The sequence below is a fragment of the Mchenga conophoros genome, linkage group LG2 (genome assembly GCF_057382185.1).
Source record: "Mchenga conophoros isolate Kocher_MC1m ecotype Shallow Benthic linkage group LG2, M_conophoros_male_GT1.1, whole genome shotgun sequence".
Lineage (NCBI taxonomy): Eukaryota > Metazoa > Chordata > Actinopteri > Cichliformes > Cichlidae > Mchenga > Mchenga conophoros.
The window spans coordinates 29696379-29717717 of record NC_140527.1 but is presented as its reverse complement, the minus strand read 5'-3'; the positions used below and the strand labels follow the sequence as shown (position 1 = coordinate 29717717).

General features: G+C 39.7%; 1 protein-coding gene and 1 long non-coding RNA gene across 3 annotated transcripts; both read left to right on the top strand.

Annotated features, from left to right (window-relative positions):
- The first annotated feature begins 436 nt into the window (after positions 1-436).
- On the top strand, positions 437-14555 carry rgs14b (regulator of G protein signaling 14b). 2 transcript variants are annotated; one of them, XM_085292949.1, is made up of 15 exons: positions 437-562; positions 3913-3934; positions 4094-4245; positions 4364-4456; positions 5893-6036; positions 6133-6306; positions 7153-7234; positions 7365-7429; positions 7611-7829; positions 8067-8143; positions 8500-8626; positions 9589-9670; positions 10504-10553; positions 12491-12590; positions 13341-14555. In XM_085292949.1, exons 1-15 carry the CDS (start codon positions 437-439, stop codon positions 13613-13615), a joined length of 1788 nt encoding a protein of 595 aa, XP_085149075.1. In that variant the 3' UTR covers positions 13616-14555. The 2 variants fall into 2 exon arrangements, with proteins under 2 accessions (XP_085149075.1, XP_085149084.1); XM_085292958.1 differs by lacking the exon at positions 437-562 and adding an exon at positions 1178-1307 and having other exon boundaries at positions 13341-14554.
- A 753-nt stretch (positions 14556-15308) lies between these two features.
- Positions 15309-20280, top strand: LOC146582209 (uncharacterized). The gene is made up of 5 exons (XR_014894499.1): positions 15309-15483; positions 19417-19527; positions 19604-19681; positions 19767-19820; positions 19905-20280. It is a non-coding gene; the product is annotated as an uncharacterized LOC146582209 (long non-coding RNA).
- Positions 20281-21339: the final 1059 nt, after the last annotated feature.

Genomic DNA, 21339 nt, shown 5'->3' with positions numbered 1-21339 from the left:
TGAGCAAACTGGTATTTTCCCAGATGTGCTCAGGCTGCTATTTGTGCAAAGTGAGTCCATTCTACATGGACCTCAACAACCTTGTTTTTTTCATGTTATTGTAGCATTTAATGTGTTAATTTAACAGCACTACTAAAACATTACAACTCAAATGTACTATTAGCTACTAAGTACTAATAATTAGTATAGCTAAGTACTATCAATTAGTATGGCTAATGTGATATCATAGCTAAGTAATATAAATTCCAAGCTGCCAAAAAACTATCCCGGGGTAGAGGGCCGCTGATTGTCCAGGGCTGCTTGTGAGCATGTCAGGGCTTAATTAGTTGTTAAGTAGCACCCAATTGGCTGTAGAAAACATTTATACAGTCACGGTAGCGCCTGGCTAATGTTGTCTACACTGTGTTCTGTTCTGTATTTTCTAGTATCGTGAACCATGGTTACTTTCAGCGGAGTGTATAACAGGTTTTCTCGCCTGGCAAAAGTTGCAGCCCAAAAGCAGCAACGGAAATATAACAAACTGTGCGCCATAGCCAGCAACATCTTGGGCAACAACAAGAAGGTATGCCACATACAGTGTGAGCTTTCGGTGCATGTGTGACTGTGCAGTTTTAGCCCGAGCGTTATCTTGAGTCATCTGTTTGCAATAGCGAGAGAGTGGTACTGTGATGATTTTTATCTCTTATCATTTCATTTGAATCTGCGCAAAGCCATGTAACGAGTTTTGCTTTCAGATGATCCAGAAACGTGTTAAATGATACCCTATAGCAAAATTGGGCTTATAGCAAAGAAAGGCTTCTTTCACGAGGCCCGTTTGAAGGGTAAGACTTGAAATGTGTGTGCTTTAGGCCGCAATGAGTTAAAAGTAAAACCGACAGATTCTGAAACTAAGGCCTAACACTAAATCTGCAAAATTGTCATGTTTATTTATAAAGATAGAAAGCCAAAATAACCAAGCGTTTCATTGACTGCGCATAAAAAAGCAGAATGACAGTCTGGCTGCCTGTGTACCCACATCACAGTGTTTCTCAAGATGTAGGCTGAGAGCAGTTTGATCATAGTAACCATACTTCCTCTTTTGTGGCTTGTTGCTATGGTAAGACTTCCCTTCCAGGCAGGAAGTGACAGGAAGACCCAAGTGATGAGTTTTGTGTGTGAGTGTGTAAGGAGTGTGCATCAAGTTTGGGTGGAGCACTCTGCTGCGTCCCCTGACAGTGTGCACATCGTAGGACTTCAGCTCTGAAACTGGTGTCTGGGCCATCATGGCGAAGAACAGCAATTCTTTAGAGATCCCTATTGGCCACATGGTGAGTTGGCACCATTCTTGTTAGGTCTTACTTGGTTCTGTGGCCGTCCTTTGGGTAGTAGTTCTTTGATACGCTTGTTATATATACGATAGGAGGCTTTGACCGGCCTTCCACAGTGACTAGTCAAGGCATTTTAGTGTTGAGTGTGTTGACTACGCTTCTTGTAGCTGTGCAGGCACTCTAAATCTCCCTGTATGCTGTTTTGATCTGCTTTTAACGGTGCTGTTACTATTAAGCTGACTTCCAATCCAGAGTATCAAGAGTACGGTTTGAGCAGTTGTCTCGTGCTGGCTTGTGTTTTGCCTCCAGTCTTTGATAGTGCCAGAATCAGCCTGTGTGGCTACACTTGGTTGCTACTGAGAACAGGCTGGGCCATTCTGAGCCAGAAGGAGAAACTGAGCCATGCCTGTTGTCCAATCTGTCATGTGTAGGCTGAGTTGGCTTCAGTGTTCTCGGTGTGAGACCATTGCATTTCTTGAAATGGTTCAGTTCTGCCAAAAAAAGGTGTGAAAATGTATCAACGGATATTAAGTCACAAGAGCAGGATGTTGCCGTAGTCTTAAAAAAAGGGGCTTTCTGTGGCTTGCGTTTGATGTCTGCATTTTGATATCGCTCCTTTAATAGATTTTTCAGAGAGTTAAAAGTGCATTTTACGAGAATGCAAGGTTTACAGCTAAGACAGTGACGAATCGATTGTTTTCATTAGTGTTTAGAAAATGTACTATTGACTATGAAAGCAGTATTTGCATAGCAGAGCAAATAACTGAAGAGGTGGAGTCAGAGAGACTCACACCTGCAGAGATAGACAGCCCATTTCAACCGTATATGGTCAAAATGTAACAATAGACAGGGGCTGTTGTCAAGATCAGTTATTTTTGGTTACAACAACGCACTCTCTGCTTAGAGTGCGTCGATTTATAGATACATCTATATAGATGTATAGATTTATCTCAAATGTAAGCTTGTAGCAAATGTCAAGCATAAAAGGATACAGTGACGTATTAGGAAAAATAAAATGTTAATTTTTTATTGTATCGACACATGAGGAGCTCTACAGCGAAACCCATTGATTCTGTTTTGGGAATTGAGCAAACTGACCTTTGATTAGTGGATGATTTTCTCCTCTTCCTCAGCCTGTGTTGCCTTGGTTATGTATCTGAATTTCACTTTAACTATACAATGTAGATGACCAGTTTGGTTTGTGTTGCACTAATGTAGCTGGGTTACTTTGCAAATTGTGCCTTGCAGGACTTCCTAATCAGAGCTAGTTTTAGGATGACAGATAACTTTATCTAGTTGTCTATATCCAGTTATATAGATTATAAGTAATGTAACTTCATGATTTAACATTTGACTAAAATTCTGAACTGAAATCAAGATTAACTGGCCATGTTGTCAAAACCTTGATGTTTACATGGCCTTCATTAACAAAATAAACAAATAATTAAGAAGCTTGCCTCAATGACTTAAAAAGCTAGAATATCAAGCACAGATCAGGTCACAAAGGTAATATTAAACACAGAATGAAAATGAAAGTAATCTATTCATAAAAAGTTAAATGCTCTACTTTAAAAGCAACAGTTACTGTGCAGGGTTGTGAAGATATTTGCCTTTTTCTGTAATGTAAAGGATTCCGTTACATTAGTATTATCAGTTAAAAACAACGTGTACTGTTGCTTAATAGTACACTTAATAGTACATTGATTAAAATGGCACTCACAGCTGTCAGTTCTGAAAATGGTACTTTATTTATAAGACCTATATCCTCCACACACTCTGGGCAAGTTGCTACCACACAGACTATACAGACATGTAGACACACACACATTCACACCTTTGGGCAATTTTAGAATCAGAGCCCACACGTCTGTGAACTGTGGGAGGAAACCAGAGCATGAAGAGGAAACCTTGACAAAGCTCATAAATGTATCCATCGACGGTCTCCTATGGATTAAAACCAAAAATTCTGCTGTGAGCTAATTTGCTGCTGTTTAAACAATATTTCCATAAGCTGAAGCTTTTCTGTGTATACGTCAGATCAGTATCTTGGTGACTTGAAAACATGTTTGTGATCACAGCTTGTAGGTTACAGGTGTTTAAATAGTCTGCAGATTTCATTCAGTTTCTGTAAAAAAAAAAATGTGTCGGTTGAAGCGAACATTTACAAGATGTGCATTTTGTGTGCTCTGAAAGCTGAATGAGGCTTATTGTCACCAGTTTTGCAACCACTTCCTGTAAAAACAGCCTTGGCTGATTGCGCTACAGAGTTACAGGTTGGAAAAAAAAAACAAGAAGAGAAAAATAATGTGCAGCTGCTGTTCGTGTTTCCCTTCCTAAAGGCTTTTATCGTAGTGCTGTATAGTTGTTGCAGTAATATTGAGTTGTAGTGAGAATCTCCACAATCCTGTGTAAACGGGGCCAAAGTAAACTTTCTTCTTTCCTTTTGACTGTGCAGCCTGAAGAAAATATACGTAGGATAAATTTGAATAATATTATCAGTATTATACAGACAATAACAAAGAGTATTCAGTATTAGGCTTTTTCTCAGTTTTAGTTTTAACTGTTGAAGTAAAGTTCTTTGACAGATTGCTCTCTCTGTTCACAGAGCCAGGCAGTGTCAGATGGAGGTAAGCATGAGCAGCCAACTTGCATGCTGCTAATCCTGTACATATCTCAGTTCTACAACGTGAACATGTCTGTGCATGAAAATATCTGATTCAGTCTCACTCTTGGTCATGCTTTTCTGTGCTGATAAATGGGTGTGTTTGTGCCTGGATATGCTTTAGATTTGAACATGTCCGCACGCGGCTGTGGCGGCAGCAGCACCAGCCTTCCTGGGACTCCAGCCGGAGAGCATGGCCCAGCCAACAGTGTCATGAGCTGGGCCGTGTCATTTGAGAAACTGCTGGAGGACCCCTTTGGGGTCCGTTACTTTACGGTGAGGCAAACTAATGTTGGAATTTTTCAGTTAGGAAAAAGTTCAGGCAGAGTTCAAGTGTTGACATTAACTAATCATTACCCATACCTAATAATGCTGTGTGTGTGTTTGTCTGCAGGACTTCTTAAAGTCTGAGGTGAGTGCGGAGAACATTTTATTCTGGCAGGCTTGTGAAAAGTTCAAGAAGATTCCGGCCACTTCCTTGGATGAGGTACAAACTCTCTCTAAACTTTTCTTTTATGTATTTATCTTTAATTAATACTTTATTGCAGTAGTTCTTGTACTATGGGAGACAGAACTACTGCAGGACCAGATGTAAAGTATGGAGTGAAGTAAATATGATTCTTAAAGGGAAAATTAACAAGAGTTTGATCATGAAGTTGTGATGGCCTTCAACTTGGATCATATTTGATGGGTGTGGAGTGTGAATTTTCCTGCCTTCTGAAGTGGGATATGGCAGGAAAAATATTTGTAAACCACTACCCTGATAGCACACATTTGTTAAAACACATGTTTTGTAGAAAAGAAGTGGACTGTTTAGTGGGAATAGGGTTGCCTTGTTGCTGTAACTATGGGTGTCTCCAGCAATCGGAGGATGGCAGTGCGTCAGTAATTCAGTAATATTTTAGTTGCTTTTCAAGTAACATAAGCATTTTTCTGTTGTAATTTTGAGATGATCCCTCCAATAAGTCCTTTGGTGCACTTTAACTGCTGACACTAACTTTTAATTGCATCAACCACAGTCAAACAGCCAGAAGCTGTGCATTGTTGGCAAAAAATAGATCTGCCATATGATAATTTTTATGGCTGTTTTTGGAGATTTACTTTGTGAAACAATGTGCAGAAATTGTAAGTATTCAGTTATTAAAAATGAAGAACAGGTTTGGTGGGAACTACTTAATTTTCCATTTTACAGAATGGTTGTTACAGTTACCAGCTGTTGCAGTTTGCTCTATAAACTTCTTTTGGCAAATATATTGGAAAGCAAAGTTATGTAATGCAAGCAAATGCATCATAATTTGGAGGACATTTGTATTCCTCTATAACAGTTTATATTTAGTGGTTACAATGAAAACCTGTGTAAACCCCATCACCAGGACCAATGTGTTAATATCCACAGTAGCTCATAATTTAGAGTATTCAATGGGATATAGTATTGTGTTACACAAGTAAACTAACTTTTACCATTTGACTGTGGCTGACCTGAATCTTTCTTTCACCTCCTGTGGAGATTATTTCCATTGGAGATTGACTGAGGAAATTAAAAAAAAAAAAGTATTGAAAGGATCCAAATAGATCATACATCAGCCATAATTATGTAGGTGAAAGGTTTACCTTATCCTTTAGAAATCTGTATGATTTACATCAGAGAGCCACAGAAAGATTTCCTTTAATTTATGCTACATAGAGTGTGCTTAACGCTTAAAGTAATACCACCATGTAATTTGGGAGCTTTGCAAACAATAAGTGACTTACTAGAGGATTTAAGAAGGTGAACATTCAAATGAAATCCACAGGGAAATTAACAGAGTGTCTGATCTTACTTGTGCCTCAGCACTTCATGAACTGTAATTAAGAAACAAAGTTTAGCTGATTGCTGACCTTCAGAATAGTTCAATCTGACAGAGCTCTTGCTGTTTTTTCCAGCTGAAAGCAGAAGCTCGCTCAATCTACAGCACCTACCTGTCTGAGAGTGCTCCCTACTCGGTGAACATTGATGACACAGCAAAGACGGAGGAGAAGGACCTTCAGCAGCCTACACCTGACATGTTTAACAAAGCTCAAGCGCAGGTTGGTATGAATCAACCCTACTACTTCTGCTTAGTAATTATGACTCATTTTTGACACACAGATGACTGGGTGCCCCCTCTTGTTGCTTTGCTTCAGATATTTAAGCTGATGAAAATGGACAGCTACAGGCGCTTTGTACGGTCCCCTCTTTATCAGAGCTGCACTTTGGCAACAGTAGAAGGCAAAGGCCTACCTCGGCTCTCCAATGAGTCTCCGCGCATGGGATCCTGGGAGGATATGGCCTCCAAAGTCCCCTTAAGGGAAAAGAAGGTACCGTATTTTCCACACTATAAGGCGCACCTAAAATCCTTTAATTTTCTCAAAAATTGACAGTGTGCCTTATAATCATGGTGTGCCTTATGTATGAATTCTGGTTGTGTTTACTGACCTAGAACCGAATTTACCGAACCGAAGTTAGCAGGAAGTTAGCTTGCTAGTTTCCACCTAAACATGATATAGCATGTTCTGACTGAGAGATTTCTGAAAAAATAAAATGTACAGCTCTGCTATCACTTCTAACATAAATGAAAACACAAAACTAAACAGCAGTGACTTTTATAGGGTTGCTGAAGTTGGGCTAGCTGGTATATAATGCTGTGCTACATGATCGCTAGCGACACAGCTATGTTAGCATAACATAAACACAGTGAAGCTGGAGGATGAACGCTAACTGTTTTCCACTTGATAAAAGTTAATGTGAGGGTTCTCGGTGGTTGGGGACAAATGCAATCGCATGGCAGGACGGACCAAACTTCAGTCAGGAGAACAACTCAGATAATCCATCCACAATACGAGGTTAGTCATTAGTATACTGCAACAACATGGGGATAGAGGAGCTGCAAGAGAATTCAACATTAATGAATCAATGGTACGGAAGTGGAGGATCAAGAAGGATGAGTTGAGTAAAGTTTGACTTATCGGACTGTTTTGTTTCGCTTAATGCGCCTTATAATCCAGTGTGCCTTATGTATGAAAACAGACCCATTCATTGACAGTGCACCTTATAATCCGGTGTTCCTTATGGTCCGAAAAATACGGTAGATGGACTGAAGGTCGAGATGAAGAATACCTGTTTTATTATTCGTTTGACATTTATTTCATCGCTGCCTCCAACAGAGCAAGAAGTCAGACCCTAACAGCTTTCTAGGTGGTAAGAGTGCCTCAGAGAAACAGCGACAGAAACGAGGATCCTGGGGAGGTAATGTGTGCCAAATGACACATCTCATGCTTCTGTGATATCTTATGTACATCTTCTGACTTTATTTATTTATTTTTAAATCTCATCAATAACAATGATTCCAACTCCTATGGCGTGGTTTCCTGGAAAGAGTCCCATTTGTCCATCAAGTCGACCAGTAGTGTGGAGCTTGGCTCCATCTGCAGGCATATGGAGGTCAGTACATTTATAAAGCATTTAGAGTTGGTTGGAATTATGGGAAATGAATGTTAATTTACAATTTATATGATTGGAGGTATACAGTTAACAAAACTAATATTTGAGGTGACAAGTATTAGTATAGAGGAAAATGTGTGATTGGGATTACACTTTTCTCATTTCTCTGTCTGTGATGTAGAATGGTGGCTCGAGTCCCCGCTCCCCTGAGCTGGGGGGTGGAGGTGGGAGTCGTGTAGGGTTGGAGGGGGGATACTGCTGTGTCTACTTGCCTGATGGCAGTGCCTCTTTGGCACCCACGCCTAATGGCCAGCCAATCAAAGACTTGCTGACTAGCCTTTGTGAGAAAAGAGGCTTCCCACTGAAAGATGTTATCATTTACCTTCATGGCAAGGACAAGGTGAGCACGTTTGCTGTGCTTCAGCTGCAACTTTAAATCAGGAGGCATTTTTGAGGAACTTGAGCCACACTGTAAATTTGTTTACAACAGTGAGCATGACCGACGACTGCCTCCTTCCTGTTCTGACATTTTCGTGCTGTGTTATCTCACCCCCTCAAAGTAACCCATGTTGATGTTCACATCTATAGAAATCCCTCTTGTTTCTTTCTGTTTGAAACATAATTTCTCTCTCTACAGCAACCATTATCGCTGGACCAAGACTGCTCCGTACTGAGAAATCAGCAGGTCTCTTTAGAGCTCAGAGTGACGTTTGCGTGAGTCAACTGAATGACTTCCTTCACTTCCTATTTTCTCCTGTCTTTGACACCATAGCAGGCTTGCACACCCCCACTACATGTCCCTTCTTACCATATTAGAGGGAAGTCCTTGTGGTAATGTGCACACAAAGTCTAGCTCTCTGAGCATTAATCTTTGTACTCTTCCTTTACATTGACTAAATAAAATTCAAAATGTAATCAGAAATGGGTTTCCTGCTAAGATATCCCTTGCCAGCTGCCCTCGTGACTACAGACATTGTCTGACAGTAATTCTGTACTTCTGTTCCATTGCATTTGATTCAGTGTGAGTCACAGTGTGAGAGGAAAGTTATAGAAATAAGTGTGTGTTTCAGGGTGGAGATTGCCTTCACTGGTAAAACTGTGGGGATCATGGTGAAGTCTAGTAAGACACTGCAGGAAGCTCTCTCTGTGGTGCTGCAGAAGCACAATATTAAGCCACAAGAGGCCTTGGTCACCATGGTGAGTGTTGCATATGAGTAGGATTATAATATGTTACCTTTTCTTTGAGTCATTTCCATATAAAGATTAACAATATTGTCACTTTTAAATGAATGATTGATTTTCTGTGGTTGAATTCTACCGACAAAAATATGTGAAATGCCTTTTAACCTTTAATCTATTAGGAAAAATCAATGTGCATGTTTACCTATGTAAACATGTAATTTCAAAGTGTTACACCAGTGATTCTTTTCAATATTATAATATCAATATCTATTTTACATATTTTTCAGCCATGTATAGTCTAGGATTATTTTGAACTATAGGTCTTGCAAAGATACTCAGTAGAGCAAAAAAGCTGGAAATGAGCGTCACTTTTAAGGATGGATTTCAAAATCTGTCACTAAATGAATGGCACACCCTTGTTGGCATTGTCATTGTAGCTGCATTGAAATGAGTCACACACTTGAATGTTTCTCACGTTTCAAAGTTTCACATTACATTTTTTAAAAACTTGCTTTACTTAAAACCTTTATCTTTCTCAGTAATGGGAAGCCAGCTGCACAGAAAACATTTTCCAGCCACGGTTTCTTTCATTTCTTATTACAGGAAAGAAGGCCTCTGTTTGCAAAGCTGCTACATTTTAATGAGTCATCTTCTTTATTTGTCAACTTTCACAGACACAAGTTTAGCTTATTGTTTTAATGAAATTGCTTTAGTAAAATTACTCATTTTAGAAATAATGCATGGTTCAGATTATTAAGATATCATTTTGAAACTAATGTAAGCAGCTTCTGTGTGTCCTTAAGATGCTGGTTCTACTTTTAATAAACGTTACACTAGTTTGTAGTGAGTAATGCGATTATTTTAGTAATGCATTGTCTTTTCTAAGTTATGCACAACCCATTTACTGCAGAGATGATTGATTCTCATAGTACTGTTCAGCTAAGTATGTCTGCATGTGTGTATGCTTTGTGTTTCAGGTTGGAAGTGATGAGCCTCTGAATGTGAGCACCAATGTGTTTAGTCTGGCCAATAAGACGCTCCGACTTGACAAAATCAAAGGTTAATATACTTGACCTTTTTAGAAACCCATAAATTTACCTCAATATGAAACAGGCTGATTAATGTTTATAACATTTATTGTAATACAGCATGCAGCTACCAGAGGAGCACAATAAGCCACAGGATGAAAACAAACCTACTTAGCTGATAAGTAAATGAAAACAGTCTTCAGTGAAATCAGATAACAGCACATTTCATCTCTCCATCAGCTGATTATGTTGACGATACATTGGCCATTATTGTGTGTTCTCTGGTGCTGTCTGTGGCTCCTTATTGATTTAATCGTTTCTTAATGGCTCGTACAAAGTGTTTTTCAGCTCGTGGTGCTCTCTCCCTTGAGGCTGTCTGAAGAGTCTTTTCACTGTCCATTTTGCGGTCATGTTTTTTCTGCATCACTGTTTGCATGTTTCTTTCTTTACTTTGCTTTCCTCTTTGTGCATTTCTCTTTTAGCCGCTTTTTTTTTTTTTTTTTTTTTTCTTTTAAGTTGAAGTTAAAATGTCTGAGTCCATTTGGTTTGTTGAATGCTGTGACACTTTCAGTTCACTCACCTCTTTTCCTGACTGCTGAGGCTAGATCTGACTTCAGTTTGGATCAGTGCTCTCGGCCTCAGATTCTTTTTATTTTGTTCAGGAGGAACTAAGTAGATTCAATTAGAGTGGTTGTATCCCAGGAGGACCATTTTAATACTTAAGATGTTTTATCTGCCTAATGTCAGTGTTTAACGTAATGGGTATGCTAAAGTTCTGTAGCATCGTCAGCTTTTTGTTGACTACTTGTACACTGAAAATAAGAGTTCTGTTAGAAACTCATTTCCATCTTTGTGTGTATACAGGCAAAGAGCAGACCAGCATTTCCAGAGGCGGCAGTTCTGCAGCCAACCAGGTGAGGCAGTGTTTATTGAAGCGTCAATAAAACGGCAACAAAAATAATTTTACCATCATGAAGAAACTTTGAATTGCTGCTTTGTGATTCTTAGGCATAAATATTCTTTTGTGACTTTTGGGTAACTTATTTTGGAAAAATAACAACTCAAATGAGAATTTTTGTATGAAGCCAAGGCTGAACATGAATAGTGTTAAACAACCTTCATTACCTTCTTAGACAAGTCCCTATGTTGCCCTTTTTTGTCTATTTTATGGGACCAGTCATTTCCCTTTAACAGTATCTATATAAACATGCATTATATAAATCTATGAAAAGTGGTATGTTGCAGTGTGTAAATGGGCCTCATTCACAAACTACATTATGTCAAATCTATATAATCTTTCTGTACAAATGTTTAATGGACTAGTGTAAGCATATACATGCTGGTACTCTGCAAAGAAGACTTAAAACCTCCTGATCACCAGATGGTTTTGGGTAATTTTAACGGACATCTTTGTATTCAAGGTAAAATAAGAATATTGTCAGAAATGATTGTTTGTAGTTTTCCAACTTGGTATCACAAAATGTTTACAAAATTAAATGACTATAAGGAATATGTTAGCTAAAATGATTTAGGCCTTAGCCTACATTTTTATCCTTTCAATATGAGGTCTCACCAGTTCAAAAACAATACAGAAGGCAAAGTCTGAGACATTTCAGGCTATATTGCTTTAATGATTTATTTATTCTTATAACTTTTATCCAGCGCACTCCTTCTGGGAAGGCTTTCTACAAGTTTTAGGAGTGTGTTTATTGGAATTTTTGATCATTCTTCCAGAAGCGCGTTTGTGAGGTCAGACGGTAATATTGGACGAGAAAGCCTGGCTCACAGTCTCTGCTCTAATTCATCCCAAAGGTGTTCTATCAGGTTGAGGTCAGGACTCTGTGCAGGCCAGTCAAGTTCTTCCACACCAAACACACTCAACCGCTGTCTTTATAGACCTTGATTTGTGTACTGGTGCGCAAGTCATGTTGGAACAAGAAGGGGCCGTCCCCAAACTGTTCCTACAAAGTTGGGAGCATGAAATAGTCCAAAATGTCTTGGTATGCTGGAGCATAAAGAGTTCTTTTTACTGGAACTAAGGGGCTGAGCCCAAGTCCTGTAAAGCAATATGCCAAAACCCCCTCCCCCAGACTGTACAATGCAGTCAGACTACCACTCCTCTGGCAACCAGCAAACCCAGACTTGTTCAACAGATTGCCAGATGGAGAAGTGCGATTTGTCATGTTTCCACTTCTCTAGTCCAGTGGCAGCGTGCTTTAAGACTCTGGCGTTTGAATTGCACTTGTTGATGTAAGGGTTGAATGCAGCTACTTTGCCATGGGAACCACTCCATGAAGCTCTTTACACACTCACTCTTGAGCTACTCTAAAGGGTACAAAAGTTAGAAGGAGTGTGTGACCTCTATGCGCTATGCTGCTGAGGTCTCAATAAACAAAAAACATGTCTTTTTATTTGCCATTCTGCCCTTCAGGTGTTGGTCTTGTGCACTTTTGAATTATTTTTGGCACTGCTGCAATTTTAAATTGCTCCCTAGATGTCTTTTTCTAGCCACCTGTATGCTTCAAATATGCCATAAATATACCTCAAACTCCAGCTGATCTAATCCTTATGTTGAGGAGCATCCCTAGTAATAAGAGTTGGGTCTCTGACTGTGAGCCATACACCTTTTCTTCAAGATAAAATGTAAGTTGAAGTGAGACACACTAAAGGAGGTTCGTTTGTACTGCAAGGAGGAGCGATCTCAAACTAAGTCTGGAAATGGTATATGGCTGCACAAGACGCCGTCAGATTCAATGATTAAAACTAGAAATGAAAACTTACTAAGTGTTACTGAGATTTAAACCTTGTGAGCTGAGAAATGGTTTGTTGATGATGCTGAAATCTGTTTTAGTCCCAGGGAGGAGCAGCAAGTACAGGTCCAGAAGCCAGATCACTGAGCCAAGACAGAGCTAAGGCTCAGCCAAGGTCTACCAAGAACCGCGAGATGGACGGTAGGATGACTTGGCAATATCTAGTGTGGTTTGGTTTAAGGTTATTGAATTAGCTGAGTTGTTTTCAATGTGGGGAAATAATTTTGTTATATCAGTCTTTATCTGCATGCCAAAATATATACATGTAGGTAATACTTCATTAGAATATACATGATTGTTGCATCGTGAAGTTGTATGACTATCTTTATTAGCCAACCCATCTAAAAAGGATGGGCATTTTGAGGCGTATGCGTTTTAGCTTTTTACCCCTCAGCTTTAAAAGGCTGATGGGGTATTGTGGTCACTTGCTGGATGGGTGGCATGGACACAGGTTTGGGTATCTGATATCTTGAAAACAATGCCTTGTAGAATTTTTTATAACTGATACCATAGATGCATCCCCTAAAAGTCTTGGATGAGTTTGAATCGGTGACCTCGACCAATGGAATGCAATGGGTACTTCTGCCAGGAGGCTTGGGCGGGGTAGGTAGCACCACTGGCAGGTGACAGTATTGAGTTTTTTTTTTTTTTTTTTTTTTTTTTCTTTTCTTTTTTTTTTTTTTTTTTTTTTCTCAGATGTTTTATATTATTATTGAAATTCTGTTCAATATCAAGATTATTGTCAATATATCAACTATTTAGATTACAAATTAGATTGGATGAAACTTTATTAATCCCTTGGGTTGGTTCCTCCGGGAAATTCAGATTATATTACATTTATCTGATTATCAGAACAAGAGGGCAACAATAACAATGATTTGTCCATGCCAGGGTTCCTGGACATGCTGACGAGGGCTCAGAACTCCAGGGTAGATGATCAGCGAGGTCTTCTCACCAAAGAGCAGCTGGAGGTTCCTTCCTTCCTCCAGCTGCCCACAGAGCAGGTGCAGGAACCAGAGGATCCCAGTATAGCCAGCTCTTCCACTACTGACTCCAAAGCAAAATCTGAGGATAAGAATTCAGCTGAAAATTCAGCCGAAGCAGCGAAGGAAGCCCCCGACTCTGCTAAATCGAAATCCCCAGACATGAGGGAAACAACAGTTTGAAAGACAATCATGTGTTGGATGAACGAAGATGTGATCAAAAAAACTACGACGAACATTTCACAAAACTGTGATATGATTAATTTAAGAAAATTAATGCAAGAAAAAATTAGTCCTATAGCACTTTTTTCTAATTGTTCGCAGTATAAGCTCTGAGAAAGCGGTGTGCTACCACACGCTGCTCTATACTTTTGAATGACCTTCTTTTAAGCCAATTTGTAAATAAGGCAGATCATGGCAAGCATTTATGGTGTCGTTCTAAAACACTACACATCCTTATGGGGAAAATGTTTGCTATGAAATGATTAATTCAACCTTATATGAAAAAGTTATAGGTCAGAATGTCACCCTGAAACTTTAAATGTTTTAGTATACATTTTATTCATCCCCTGATTTGTAATACTGTACAGATTTTGATATATCGTTCACATTTCTTCTGTTTTTTCACAGCCGTACTTTGCAGTAATGTTTTCTTTAAACTAAGCACAGGAAGGAGTGACTGTCCAAAATGGGTTTCAATGTTTTTGCACGGTTTCTTTGCTTCAACATGCATGGAATATTTGATGCAGATTTATTATTTAATATATTCTTTTTAAATTTGTGTGTTGCATGCTTTAGGTGTGTTGTGTTTTCTTTTTTTTGTGTTTTTTTTTTTTTTTTTTTTTTGTGTTTTTTGTGTTTTTTTTTTTTTTTTTTTTTTTCTCTTCCCTTTTTTATTTTTTATTTTTTTATTTTTATTTTTTTAAATTATCCCTATGTTTGCTGTGACTGCACTTTGCAAAGCCCTGGTCATGTCCTGTATTCCTGTTCTCTACATCTCAGACTACAGATCTAGTTCATTAAATGAGTAATGTGATAATAAAAATGAAATGGTTGCAATGATTCTAACGATAATCCACAGGGTGTATTGAAAAAAATTAAAGTGTTTTATAAGAAATTGTTATCCTGTCTGTCTGCATTTATTTATTTATTTATTTATTTTTTTTGGGGGGGGGTGATGAATCACTGAGGTCAGTTTCTGGCTTGAGAAATGCTACGTGATTGGGTTTTATATGCAGTGCAGTCAGACCCCACAACCCCTGTGGACCAACTGTGTGATTCATACAGGGTAAAGCAAGTCTTTACACATGTAACTAGCATTGATTACATTATTCATTCTTGAGTCTTCTGGTGTATCTTGGTTAAAGGAAAGCTCTTCGAAAATGCTGTCACATAATGATGTCCTTTTTCTTTTTCTTTTTTTTTTTAAAAAGAACCAATCACAGCACTGCAATGCTATGATTGGCTCTTTAAGTTGGTTCTGTGGCCAATGACCAGCTTAATCTGTCTGCAGACTTGTTGCTGGAAGGTGGCTTCCTGTTGTATTTGGCTATTGTATGGGTTACAAAACAATCTGGATGAGTCATAGATGGTCTCATCAACATGAATGATGTCAGCATTATGCATATTTCAGAGTACGTTTTGAAAGTATCTCAGTCAAGCCATCTTACATGCATCATCATCTGGTATAATGTGATTGTCATTGAAATAACCTAAAGTAATGATGAGAGCTGTGGACGTCAGCATTGATGTGCAGTGTACAATACCTGTCTGTCACACCCACAGCTTCCCACTGCCAGCCTGGAGACATTAGCACACAGAGCTTTGAGTGACACGCCTGGTGGTAGTCTTGGATGTGCGTGTGTGAGGGGGGAGGGGGGGGGAGCTGGCTGGCTGGCTACTGACTCCATCCGTGAGTGGTGCGTCGGCGGAGCTATGAATGGGCAGAGAGGGGTGTACTCTCACAGACACCATAGCAGCAGTGAGATGAGGAGTGTCATTTACTCCACTGCACGCCTACTGTACTGAGAGGAGAAAAGAGAGGGAAGGAGGTGAGTGTATAAATTAACCCCAGGCATTTCATTTGTCTCATTTGCGATGATTGCAGGGCTCGTTCAGTCAGTAGATGTGGGTGCCTTTTTTTCTCCTCTTTCCATCACCCGCATCATTCATCCTCCACTCCCTTCTGTCACTCAGTGCTTTACTGTTTTCATTCAGACTGTGCTAGCGCTCTGTCTTGTCTCTGTTTTGTTGTTTACAGCTTTCAGTTTGAGCTAAGCTTCATGTCCATTGTACATCTGGATGAATAACAAGCAGGTTCTGGATTTCTAAAATAGTTCTTCTAATGGGAGCTCACACCGCCTTAGAGAGTCCTGCAAAATATGTGTAAGTGCTGTAAAACAAAACCTGTCCAGCCGATCGATGCAGGCACATTAATGTGGATTGAAAGATTGTGCACAGTTGAAGGGCAGTCTTCAATCAGTCTTCAGTGGGTTAAGAATGAAAAGATTATGGAGTCATAACCATGACTCGGGTATCAGGTGAGATACACATGGCTCAGCTGTGATTCCGACAGAGGGCAGTTGTGCTGGTCAGCTACTGACTTAATACATCCAGCTGGGTGTAGTTGGGATGTGTGCATGTCCCACCTGAGTGTGACAAAACAGACAGCACATCATCATCAATTACACGGCATAATGTCCTTGACACTGAGCCATTTTCATGTGCTCTCTTCCATCACTGCTCACATGCTGACCTTGGTGCTCCAGCCATCTCGCTGTGTGTTGTCTGTGGTAAAACAGCCCATTTTATTACACAAATCCTGGCCACGTGAAGATTTGCGATCAGCATGTTTGCAGACACTTGTGTGGTGGCTGAGAAATGTCAGACAGTGATTTTTAACTCCTGGTTTGAATTCCTCCCAAAAGACTTGAAACCATCAACACATGGCTGAAGCGATACAGGCATCCAGTGTCATCACTGTTTGACTAAATCAGCGAATGAAACTAATGACTTCTTATTGTGTTTCCAGGAGGGAGTGATTTGGCAGACCTTTAGGTTGAGCAGGAAGAAGGCAGGAGTGACAGTGTAGAGGCAGAACACACATCCACAGGAAACTTATGCTTAAGGAGCTCTTGTCATGTTCTGTTTCTCAGTTAGGGAGTTAATTAGTGTTGACCCGGACGCAAAGATAGGCTCTGTGTGAGGTTCTTTCAGGGTTATGGATTCAAACCTCCGGAATAGATTTGCTTCTTACGTAACGCAGATGTGAACAGCAGCGTTTATTAAGGATCGTAAAGGCTACGTAGTCATTAAACTTTTCTGCCTTATCTTTTTCCTTCTGCTGCATCTCAAATTGAGTCTGTTTGTTCATCCCTGCAGAACAAAACTTATTCAGTAGCTTTAAATGGTAAAGATTGCTTTGCATGTGTATGCTCCCGTCTGTAGGGGCATTTAAAAGCTTTATGCATGTACATTTCTTTTTATCTATATCAAAAAAAGAGACGTGATGATTTCGATGTGCCACCTTGATTGTTGCTCATGTGGACTAATCGTTGGCGAAGTGTTTCTAAAAGCCACAGGGGTTTTTATCTCTGCTACAAAGGAGCCGGACTTCCACCCGCCTCAGTCTAACCTATACGATCCTCCACTTCTTGGCTTCGTCTGCAGTGGAAGAATTTCTCTTCTACACAAAGATGAAAAGACGGTAACAGAGGAAAGCAGGGGTTGACAGAGTGAGGCAAGCAAGCAAATCATTCACATTTAGGTCATTTCCTTCAGCGAGTTGGTCAGAAAGAGCACTCAGGACTCTTTGAATGCCTGCCCTGCCATCAAGCCTCAGATTATCCTCAGCTGTCCCTCAAAGGACTATAATGCACATTTTAAAGTAAGTGCAGAGAGTTCATCATCCCTCCTGGCTGTACCTACCGAACAAACATACATGTTCTGCGGTAATGGAACTTGTATAAAAGAAAGCAGAAACTCCACTGGTACTGACCAAGTGGAGTATTTCTGGCCTCACTGAATATCACATATATTCCACTTCAGGTAGGACTTTGTACCAGAGTTCCCTGCAGCATCAAAAGTGATGCCACCATGATGTCAGCCATCACAGCGAGTGAGTGCGCTCCCGTTGATCATTTCCTATTCATTCTTTATGAGCCCTGGGCTAAATGCTTCCTGTAAGCTTAGGCAGAACTGGAGCCCAGAATAGTAGACTGTTTGACTTCAGTCAGAGTGTGTATGTATATATGTGTGTATATGTATATATGTGTGTATATGTGTATATATATATATGTGTGTGTGTGTGTGTGTGTTTGGCATTCTAGCCTCATCAGTAAGTAATAAGTAAATTGTAATTCCATGCATCTTGGAAAGAGATAAGCTGTCTGTTAGATGTGCTACATTTTGAAAACTCAGCAATGATTGACGCTTTAAAGGCTCTGAAAAAAACACAGCTTTTTGTGAAATGACTCAGTTGCCTCAGTTACATAATGGTAATGTTGCATATGTCTCTGCACCAATCAGGATTTAGAAACAGGTATTTTTTTAATGTAGAAACATCAAGGATATGAAGTTATTTCTGTTACTATCACATCATTTTTCATATTTATTAGGTTGCAATATGCCAAATTACATTATTAATTCAATTTACAGTTATTTTTATACTATTCATTCACAACAGCAGTCACCTCAAGTTCATTTATATTATAAGGTAAAGACCCTACAATATTAAAGAAACCCCAAGAATTACACAACCTCCTCCGAGCAAGCACCTGGTGACAGTGGGAAGGAAAAACTCCCTATTAACAGGAACAGACCTTCAGCAGAACCAGGCTCAGGGTGGGACACCCATCTGCGGTGACTGGTTGGGGGGGAGGGGAAGGAGAATAGAGGACAGAGAGACAGAACAAATGGCAAATCATAGGAAAAAGAGCCAGAAAAAAAAAATACTGGCAAAAGTGATAGATCCACTTAGATGGTGTTTCTGCTATTCTCTGCAGGATGTAGACAAAAGCATCAGAAAACTACAATAACTTCCTAATTTGAAAGTTTCCGCTTTCAATAATGTTGGTTCCCATGTTCAACCAAGAGCTTTTAAGCTCAAGTCTTTTGTTTGAAATACCTATGACATATTTTATTTCTTCTTTTTGAACAGCAGCACTGAACCACCCCTTCATACCATTAGAATCTGTGCCTGACAGAGAGAAGCAGACATCAAAAGGGAGGCTGATGGACTGTTAAAAAAAGAAAGGGAAAAAAAGTCTCTTGTTCACTGAACCAGACCCAGTGGTGTTTTGTCCCTCAGCCAACAGGGCTCATGACTCCAGCTGTGGCCCTGGCTGTGACTGTTGCCTAGTGTTCTCTGTGGTCTTTCAGTTCTCGAGGAATCACTGTTTGAGTAACTGTGTGTGTCCTTGTTCAGAGCAGTCCTTTTCACGATTTTATTTGCTGTGACTTGCTGTTTTGCTTTCATCCTCTGAGCTAAAGTTGAGCTTCTGTTATGTCAACCGTTAGGGCTCCAACAAGCAATGTTTATATACTGAAATACAATTTAAAAAAAAATATTTGGTGGATTTATGTATAATCAAACAAGGTCAGAAGAATTACCACCCCTTCTTCCCCCCCACCGCTCCTTTTTTTTTTAAAGTATGCCTGTTTTGCCAGTAGAGAAAATTGAGCCAAGCTAACCTGTAATCAGTCATAATTTTTGCTTCTAGTGAATCCCAAAGCTAAAAACAAACAACAGGACACTGAAATCTGCAGTAGTGTATCTCTGAGTCAGAGACACCCTCTAGTGAGAAGAGCTCATAACTGCACACTCTCTTGCTCCACTTGGATCTCTTGCAGTGGATCAGACCGCTTAGGGCAAGATTAATTGTTTGCATTTTACTGGATATATTAATGACTTTCCCTTGTCTGTTGTTGTTGCGTGCAGTCACGCTTTTTGAAAGTTTCTCTCGTTTTTTCTCCTAACCTTTTAGTTGCACAGCCAAAGTTTGCAAGAAAAACAGAGTGATCCATCCTAAGTCCCCACAGCCCCGAACTTCTGAGGAAAAACTTTCAAGTCAGCCATGGAGCAGAAGACAAATGAGGTACTTAAGAACCCGATACTCTGATACACTAAATTTTAATCATTTGCCGTCTAATGCGACCCTTCCCTCTGCCTAGTGTCCCACCAGCACCTCTCCTCAGAAACACATGAAAAATAGGTCTAAGTCCACAGAGGAGGTACAGCAGTCAAAGAAGGTGAGCCTGCAGCAGCCTGATGTTCACCCTAGCACACTATTTCTTCCCTCACCCTATGAGTCAACCTAACTGTCTTTCCTCACAGGCCTTTTCCTCACAAAAATCACTCCCAGGCAGACCAGAGCTGGAGAGAGTGAAGGTGAGATGTATCACTGTTCTACTGTATTGGCATTAAAGCCTAAAGCTATGTTTAAAACCAGAGTTTTATTTTTATTTGTTGCAGGAATGTCCTGATGGCTCTGAGACACCGTCATCCTCCAGCGAAGAACTGAAATGATGAACAAAGCCAAAAAAAGATGCCATAAAGCTACATCATCATAAACCTGAGACATAAAATGTGCAGATGTACACAGCGGAACATGCAGAATAGTATATGAAAAAAATGCAAGCCGTGAATTGATTAAAAGGAGAGAATTGGACTAAAACACACACACACACACACACACACACACACACACACACACAAATTCACCCTACCGCTGAAACAACATGTATGTGAACAAAAGGACACCTGTGATGATATTGTTTCATTGTACTGTGAGTGGTGTATACATGCCACCTGAATGTGTAGTAACAATAAAGTGATGTTGCTGAGTGAATCTGTGTTTACTAACCTCCACTAAGCCAACTGCCAAATAATAAGGCTGTCGGAAACAATACAGATAGATGATGGTGTGCAGCAGAGGATGAAAGAAGCACAGCTTAAAATCGAAATCTTTATGAAATCACCCAATAATATGTAAGATTATCCCATCGATGCATTCAATGGCAGTCTCAGTGTATTTTTAAATAAAAATAAATAAAGGTGCTGATGTTTAAGGACGGAAGAGCTGCTTCATCACACATAAATATATGTATCATTAGTTTCAAATGTTCTTTTCACCCTGCAACGTCTCCTGCAGTTTTTTTTTTTTTTTTTACAAACTTGCAAGGTCCGAAGCCCAATTTGAAATCTGGCAACCTTCTGCCACCCACGCAATCCTTTAATCATAACTCTGATTACTGCATGAAACTACGATGGAGTGTTTTCTTCTCGGTGATTTATTTTGATTTGCTTGTTGAAGTTCTGTTGATTGATTTGCTCGTTAAAGCCGATTCTCTCTTATGAGCTTTACGTCTGCCACCTACGATAAGAAGTCATTTAAATTCCATGGGTTTTATTTTAATAGTTGTGATTGCTTTTTGTTTTTAATTGTAAAATGTGCCTCCTTGGCCAGCAAGCCTGCAGGCCTAACTTCAGCACCCACTAGGGGGCTGCAGCAACCACTTTGGGAATCGCATAATCTGAAACGGAGGCCGTACATGTGGCAGGATTGACGCTTGTTCCTAAACCAGCAGCTTAGGTGCTCAAATCCTGAAATCGAGTTGATTATTTGAGTCTGATTGTTTCAGTTCTGTGAATGTGAAGCTCCAGTTAAGATTTTAGCTCTTGTGTTAACAACAGACATGAAAAACACACAGATCTATATAAAATATCAGAGTGCTTTTTCTTTTTCTCAAAGCGTCATTACTCCCTTCGTGTAGATGACAACAGTGATCAAGGTAAAAGAGATTAGTATTAATCTGAATGACTTGTGCTGATTAGTGTCACCTAGCCAGTCAAAACAAGAACAGAGTCTTTAGAATAAGACACACACCTGTGTAGAGATAATTAACTG